This window comes from Melanerpes formicivorus, unplaced genomic scaffold, assembly GCF_026170545.1.
Source record: "Melanerpes formicivorus ecotype bairdi unplaced genomic scaffold, bMelFor1.0.p_v2 SCAF_7, whole genome shotgun sequence".
NCBI classification, from domain to species: Eukaryota; Metazoa; Chordata; class Aves; order Piciformes; family Picidae; genus Melanerpes; species Melanerpes formicivorus.
In genome coordinates, this window is record NW_027142359.1 from 12,111,398 (window position 1) to 12,120,163 (window position 8,766).

The window sequence follows — 8,766 nt, forward strand, 5'->3', positions numbered from 1 at the left end:
AACAAACTTCTCAGAATGTATCACTAAATTCTGCAAAGTAGCATCCATCATCAGTAGGGTGCTGTGCTATTTAACTAGTTCACTAATGTATTTCTGGCAATAAAAATACATAATCAGTATAAAAATTAATTATTTTTTTCTGTAGGAGTAAAGATATTTATGCTGGAAAGAGCTATTTAAATTATTCAGCTGTTGCACACAACTACGTTTATCATGCAGACCTCAGTTAAATTCGTATGGAAGGACAACTCTGGAAAGTGATCTATACATTTGAAAAGCAATTACGAATGTGTAATTCATGTTAAAATTTCATAAGCAGAGCAGCAGCACACATTTATTTAAATGCCTTTACAGACAGACTGCCAAATCTTCAAGGCTTTTATTTTGCTCCACACTTTCCCACCACCGTGAGAACTATTTCTCATTAACAACCAAATTGGTTTCAGATGCTCTGCTATAAGATGTTACCTTAGAAACCATTTGGTAAAAGACTGTGGCTTCCTTCCATAGAAATCTCAAGCAGTGAAAAGGCAGATTTTCTGGCATAAATCAAATCCAATTTCTAGGGTTCACTAAACCTTTTCTCCACAGAATAATGTTTTGTGACTAGATCTTAGCAGTTAATAGCGTACAAAGAATTGCTGGTGTGAACCAGTTTTAAATTATTTTCTTTCTATTCCCTTTAACTCAATTGAAATTACGATCAGTACTTATCATACCTTGCTAGAATTTTTAACTTAGTAACAAATCAGGATATTACTATGCAAAGCAAGTAAACAGACAGGGAAAAAAAGTACTACACTTATTTTTCTGCCCTTTAATATACCTCCTTAAACTATTCTATCTGATAAACACTATGTTACTTGTTCAACAACATTAGACATTTGTAAATACTTCACAATAAATGAGACAGTCCTATGACAGTATTTCTAAACTTCTGCAAAAAAAGAATCAAAGACTGTAACATCCTACTGAAATACAGAGTATCAAAATCATTCTTGCTGTGAAAGTTTGACTTAAAAATAAGTTACATCAATAATTTACAATTAAGCATAATCAGCATACAATTAAGCAGAAGGACAGAAACTTAAAAGAATATAGTTTACCATGAGCCAAGAAATTCAAAATCATTGTAAAGATGATATTATAGGGAGAAATAAAGAGAATTTCAATTTATAGTGACAGTAACTTGTGATTGTAAGATCCTCGTTCAAGATGACATTCAAGCTGATGACTAATTTTTGACATCATAACAGTGCCCTTTATACCTACCAGACTACTTACAGAATTAAGTGCAATTGTGAATTGTGTCAAGATCCTACTCCTGCAGTATCGTGTGATGCTGCAAGGTCTGAGACTTGCAGTGTCTCATTGCTAATTAATTGCATTCATGAGTTCAAAGGACAGTAGCAACCAAGCTATCCATAGTGCAAACTAAACCCGAACAATAAAGAAGGTTTCTGGTCAAATGCCTTTATTTTTTTTTTTCCTCCCCCAAATCATCTAAGAATTTAAAATGCATTTTCTGAAGGTTTCCAAGACAAACAAGGTATCTTGTAGCCCCTCCTCTCACATGGCACATACAACCTTAGAATAGTACCTATTAGAATGCAAAGCACTTCCTTCCATTCAGGCGTTCAGCCTGGGGAACCGACTTCACAATTATAAAACATTTAGAGGCACAAAATGGCTTTCCCTTGCTCTTCCCTCTCCCCCCAACCCTCTAACAAGCATTTTGTATCACACTGTGCTGGAGGCACTCAGTTTAAACATCAGGAAAGTTTAGGAATCAGTACCTCCTTCCTGCCCATTTGCAGGCATAAGGAATTACTGCAGTTTAGGTTACAGCAACAGGTGACATCACCCTACAACGCTGCCAAAACTATGCTAGGGACCTCTGGCAAAGAAAAAGTATACTAACTAAAGTCTACCACACGAAGCTTCAAAGATAAGTCAGCTTTTATTTCCCCTCCCCCAGTCTGGTATCATTTTCCTACACTACAGAAACACGGTGAAAGTGAAATGCAGCTTGCTTCTCTGTTCAAGTGCAAATAATGTGTTAATCTAGCAGGCAATTAAGCTTGCAATAAGTATTAACAGCAGCAGGAAATTTAAAATCGTACACAAAGTGCCTCTGCTGACACTTGATAATGGTTTTAATTATTAAAGAGAGATAGAAACACAAATGTATTACTTAGTTTTGTTTCTCATGCTGGATTCTGTTTGGTAATCACCCTGTCGCTGATGTGACACAAACGAAGTTCAAATGCCCATTGCTATCTTTCTGCTATTACATCACAGGTCATATATTGAAATACAATTAAGATAAAATCCCCCACAAAAATACAAAAAGTGGACTTCAGATTCGTGGGTGTACAAAGACAGCAGAGACAAAGCAACAATATCCCACAGGCAAAACCCAAACATATCTGTACTGTGGGTACATTCCAAGTAAAAATTGGCCCAGCATTTTGCCTTAAACGCATCCACTAGAATCCTTTAAGACAACATTTGTACAGTAATCAGTCTTTTTTTAAGGAATAAAACACCACTAGACTGGAAGAAGGTAAAGTTAGAAGAAAGCAAGGAAGGTAAGAGCTCAGCAGGTTCAGTCAGGTTAGCAGAGGATATAGCTTTGATCCACAGTGTACAAATACACAGCTGCCTGGGACATGGCTGCATTTTCACATGAGAGGTTAAATATCTGGGGCCCCTAAAAGCTCAAGTACAGCTTCTCAAGGTCAGATCTACTGAAACAGTGGATGAATTGAGACAGAAAGATTTATAGATGTGGCATTTTGTTTATCACAAGAGGCTATTAAGGCAACTTGGTAACCATGGGTGAGAGGTACAGAATAAAACAAAAAAAATAAATGGCTGAAACAAAACAAAGGGGAGAAACAAACAGCCGAGTCTTATTAAAGGGAAAGATTAATAGGGTGCAGTGCCATAGGTCTTGCTATCAGGACCACTGTTACATAAATTTCCTTAACAACTAAAGCCATGAAGAAACAAGAGCCATGAATAAAAAAACAACAAACCCTTCCACCGCCCCTCCAAAAAAAGGGAAAAAAAAAAAAGAGAAAATAAGAAAGCAACAGTGCAGAATGATAAAAAGTGAAGGATTGACTCTGCTGTCATTGAATTGAAAAGCAAAATCTCATTTCATTCCAATCCCAACAGGACTAGGTCTTTTTCAGATCCCAGCTAGGTTTAAGAATGAGAAACTCTAGGAAGTAGGTAACTGCATTAGTAGTATGTAATGAAAGTAAAGGTTAAAAAATTCCATTAAGCATTGTTTCAAGTAATGAGTAGTATTTTGATGAAAAAAGTAGAACAATCTGATTCTATGTTTTTCTCCAGAAAAATCCCACTTGCTGTGAAAAGGACTGGGAACAAGACAGTAAGTCTTGTATGGTTGCAATGCAAATGATGCAATGTCTCCAGGAATGCAGTCAGTAAAAACTTTTACTATTTCTTCACTTAGATAAAGCTACATCTGAGTATCGGAAATCTTACCTAAGGAACATTTATAAATGAAGATTTTAATGGTTTCCCTTGAGCATGCAGGATTCTCTGTGTGTGTCTGTACTATTTTACTTTGTTAGTAGTGCAATATGCTGACAAATACAGTAAATATGGAATCTAAGCAAGACAGTAGTGCTAATTGACATAATATTTATTCAGATTGACTTTTATCCTCTCAGGCTTTAACAATTGGACCAGATGCTGCTAGAGCATTAAGTGTCTGCTGTCCCAGTTACAGTGCCTAGCATAATGGCACTGTCCATTCTTGAATGATCTCCATAAAGAACATCATTACTACTAATAAAATGCTCACTGTGTGTGACATGGGTAAGGCACAAAAGAGTATGAAGACTTTATTATTTTGCTTAGCAATTGTCTGTCCTCAAGCCCCAAACAAGCCTGTAGTTTTATACTTTAATAGGAAGGGATCACTAAAGAACTTTTTATCTCATTATGTTGTTACTAGTTCTAGTTACCCAAAACATTACATAGAAAGCAACTTTACACAAAAACATTCTATTAATTTTTCATATCACCAGTACATCTTGTCAGGAATCCCCAGCCTCTCCATGGCCCCTGCTCCCCAATTTTCATTCTTAGTGTCCCTAAAAAACCCACCCAACTAAACCAACCAAAAAAACCCCCAACCAAATAAGCACACATCCCCCACCTCTTCTAACAGGAATATAACTACCAAATCAAGGGGATGAAGACAGTTTCATTAGAGACAGCCAGAATAAGCCTTAAGAGAGGTCTACAATAGGTGTTCTGGGGACCTATTCTAATAAAGTTATATATAGATTTTAAATAAAGCATTCAGAGTGTGTTTGTAAGAGACTTTATCAAGTTTCCTTCATATCACAGAGCCCTCCACAACGAGTGATGCCATGGTGAATTTCACTATTTCACCTTGAAAAAGCATTCTAATGTTTGAGTTACAGGAAGAAAAGCTTTTGTGCTATTGAATGATATCCTTTACAGGGTAGGGTGTTTATCCATCAGACTTCAAATTAAAAAATAAGAAGAAAATAAGAAGGGGAGGGGTATGAAAGAAAACAGAAAAAGGAAGCAACAACTTTCTAAGTGGAAGAGAAACAAGGATGCACATTACAAACTGTATGCATTTTTCTTCCAAAGCCTGAAGAGATGACATTGTGTGTGTCATTTCAACAAGTGATTAATTTTTGAGGATGCTGTTTTAGATAAGCACCAAGTAAATTAAAACAAAATAAGTATACTTAATTCTCTACTATAGTACAAAGATTCTCAAAGTATGCAATTATTTGATACATAACTCCTACAAAAATGTGTAACTGCATTAACTTCAAAACAATATAATTGATATTAGTTATTTGCCCTATATTTCTAGAACACTGACAAAGTGTAGAACTATAGCTATCTTATTAGCAAGATAGGGAATGTATTCATTTTCTAAAGCAATATAAAGCCGTTATGAGGTAATGCACTCTCTGGCAAATAGCTTTATGCTTGTATCAACTATTGGGGCCAAAATGTCAATTAATTTTAGACTTAAGCCTACTCTAGCTGAAAGCACCCATTGTAATGAAAATTATCATTGACCGTAAACATGCCTGAGCCTCTCTAGAGGGATAACATTGGCTAACACAATTGTCAGAATCCAACTGCAAGACACAGAAAGTTATCAGCAGGTTTTATAGTCATAGAATAAACAAGATGCAGATTGTTTTAAAAATAAAAATTTTGCTACACAGCACATTTCTAACGCCAAGGTAGCCTGCCTTATAATAATCAGCAGGCATCTCAGGAAAGTCAGCTTGTTTTACCACTGCTGGCGGACTTGTCTTTTAGCTGGCAGAAGATGGATAAAGCACAGTATGAACATGCATTCATGCACTCATGATTTTGGATGTACAGAATTTGGCATGTTATTCCAAGTAACCTTTCAGACTGATCATGAACTTTGTTCACTGTATAGTCTCTCCAGTGTACAGATCCATCTTTCTCACAAGATTTTTAAATGCAAATGGATTCTCCTCACTAAGAACAGTTTGGAGTGAGGAAATGCAGATCATCAGAAAGGGAATGGTAGCCTAATGAAAAAACACTTAACTTCCTTCCTTCCTGTCTCCCTTTTTGCATCAAACCTTGACCAACTTACTGAATTTTGGCTATACAAATATGGAAGGACAAGGCAGTTGTGACATGGAAACCCATAAAACAAACAAACAAACTTATTCAAAAAGTACCACTACCATACCTCCTGGCAACTGAAGCTTGAACAGAAAGAGCAGATACTTTTGACAGAGTGCTATCCTAAGCTCCTGTTGCACACCTATGTAACACGTTCTGCCTGAGAAACACATTACATGTCTCCTGCTCCAGCTCTCAGCAGCTACAAAAACAGTTTCATCACTTGGAAATAACCCACATACCTATCTGAGCCGCCTTCCAGTTGACATGACTGGATAGCTGCAACCAGCTTGATGCAGAGTATTTATCTCTGTGAAGCTTTTATCTAGCAACAGAGACAACATACACATCTGTCCTTTCAAAGGCAATTTTTCATAGATAATCATTATGTCAGCATGTTTAAAGGGATAAGAAATGATAAAGAAACAATGAAATCATAAAGGCTGCAGAACATGGCCTTTCAGAATATGCATCCTCTTTGAAGAAATTTCTCCTGTACTTACTAGCAGAGTCTTTTTCCCCCCCTCTTTTTGTGCTGCCAATGTTAGCTAATGCAGTCAGACTGCAACAAAAAATAAGCCATTAATTTTTAAGAGCACATAAGTGGCAACACCTACCATAGATGAAGATCCCATTGTGCTAGGCTGCATATGATAGCATTTACAGCTTGACCACAACTGCCAGCGCAGTGAGTCTTGAGCTACTCTCACACCATAACCCAGCCCCAGTATTTCTTAAATGAGGGCAGTAAGGGCAGCTATCAACATTTTATAGATTTGCAAGTACTATTTTTTTTTTTTAATCTTTTGGCTAATGTTGCCAAGTTGCTAAGACTTTTTAACTAATGTACAGATCAGATCACGACTTTGGGTACTTAGTTTGCGGTGCTTGTTTCAGTCTGTTCACTTACTGCTTCTGGATGAGAAAATAGACCTATTAAAGACCCACTACTAGTAACTTGGGTGGCTTCTTATGCTCTAAGATCCACATCTCACATTTTACCCCCTTTTTACGCTAATGAAAATCCTAAATAATTGCTCTGAAGTCAGTATACACTCATAGGATAATGATGAAAAGAGCATAAGGTCATTTTATTTTACAGCTTAGCTTGGTAACTTGTGTGACGGATTAACTTGAGTGTCACAAAGAATGTTAAGTGCCTTTGATTTGTGTATTTATGTAAAATAACAGAAAATCTGGGAAAATTGTTTGACCCATGATAATATGGTGTCCTGGAAGACTTACTGGAAAGGGTATTCATGTTTTAGAATACGTTATGAATATGTTAATCAAGAGATAAATTAGCTCCTTGTTTTTACAAGAAATAAAAACTAATTAATGTCTGCAGTATAAAAAGACAAAAACAACCACCACAAACTAGAAAATGTGGTCAGGTATACAATGGTCATTTTTATCTGTGTGGTCTGAATTTGCCTTTTTGTGGCTCATCTTCCAAGCACTCTGCAACTCCTATTTTTGGGAGAGTAGAAGATCTCTGTTACATGTACAGCAGAGACACCACAGAATCACTGGTATTAACCCTCCTATGCTGACTTGGAAAAATGTCTTCTAACCATTTAATAGTTTGGCTCTTTCAAACTGTTAGCAAATCCACCACTTAGATGGATTTGGAGTTCAGAATAGCATAACCCTGATATTCCTATCTACAGCTAAGGGAGTATTCTGCTGCAAGCCAGTCTTGGGTTTACACCATACACAGCTCAACAAAAAAGAAAATCCCTTTCTCTCTCCTTTTCTCAAAGAGCTGAGGGAAAACAAATGCTTTGCTTGCCTTGTGGAAAAAAAAAAGAAATGTTTCTAATTTCATAGGCACTTTCATGCCTGAGTTCACACTGCAGAAGCGCATTCTGGTTAGCCTGTAGTCTTGTTTCAGGAACTGAATGAGATTGATTCTCTGAACTACCACTAGCATTAACTCAGATGACTAATATGGTCTTGTAAGGACATAATCTTTTCCCTATCTTCACATTTTATAGAACCAGTTTAAAGAGTTTAATCAGCTCTACTGCATAACTTCTCACTGCACAACCGACAATAGAATGCGAATTATAAAGAAGTCAATTTCCCTTTGCATTTTCTTACTTTCAGGCAGATCTTTTTCTCTGGAAAAGGTATTAACAATGCCATACACAATTGTTTAAAAAACAGAAAAAGCCATGCGCTTGTTAAACGTCAATATAATGTCACCAAACCTCGGTTTTCAGCAATAGCAAACAAATAAGTAACACAGCCCCCAGATTCTGACACCCTGTCAGGGTTTAACAGCGTTTGAGTTCTTTCAGCACACATATGAGCCATCTCTTCCTGCAAGCAAAGCACAAGCCTTCTTGACTCTCAGGGTGCTGAAATTCCTAGAGGCTTGTGGCTGGAACAGGTGCAGCTGACAAAAAAATATAAAATCCGACAACTTCCAGTAAGACCAATTCAGGCTTGAATGTCTGCTTTAAAAAACCCTACCTGTGCTATGAAGTCTCATGAGTTAAAAAAAAACAAACAATCCACCAAACCAGCACATAAAACCTTGGGGGTGATAGAAAAACGGATTTATACTCCCAAGCAGAAATGCACCTGCTTGCCTTGGGGCAGGACAGCAGTCGGGGCCCCAGAAGGTTCCATTTAACAGGGCCACGAAGATTCACCCAGCAATATGCCTTTGGAGATGCACAGGTGAGCTCCGCACCAGCGGGAGGCTCAAGCCCAGGCTTCCCCAAGGCGAGCAGAGCGAAACTCCGAGGGGCCGGCTAGGCCTGGCCTGGCCTGACCTAACGATGACCGCCACCGTCTCACAACGGTTGTCACGGGGAGGCGTCTCCGGCGCGAGTTTCGGCCAAGGCCTGGCGCGAGTTTCGGCCAAGGCCTGCCGCGAGCCCCGGCACTTACCGAGCCCCGGCACTTACCGAGCCCCAGCACCGGGATGCTCCGGCCGCTGGCGAGCAGGAGCGTGGGGCAACCGCGGGCCCCAGCCCCCCGCGCCGCTGCCATACTTAACAACCGCTGCCCGCGAGCGCCCTACCACGGGGACCACAGTTCCCGGCAGCCCCCGCG

General features: G+C 38.5%; 1 protein-coding gene across 6 annotated transcripts in view; it reads right to left on the minus strand.

The window, feature by feature from the left end:
* Positions 1 to 8,733, minus strand: part of S1PR1 (sphingosine-1-phosphate receptor 1) — a 51,760-nt gene extending 43,027 nt beyond the window's left edge. For 5 of the 6 annotated variants that reach the window (XR_010987652.1, XR_010987653.1, XM_068141008.1 and 2 more), the window contains exon 1: positions 8,619 to 8,733. Coding sequence is in view for 4 of the 6 variants with exons in the window: in XM_068141008.1 (XP_067997109.1) it covers positions 8,619 to 8,703 (85 nt within the window). In the remaining 2 variants the exon portion in view is untranslated. Of the gene's footprint in view, positions 1 to 8,178; positions 8,221 to 8,618 lie in introns of those variants that run through there. The other variant, XM_068141009.1, reaches the window with a different exon arrangement.
* Between the last annotated feature and the right edge of the window lie 33 nt (positions 8,734 to 8,766).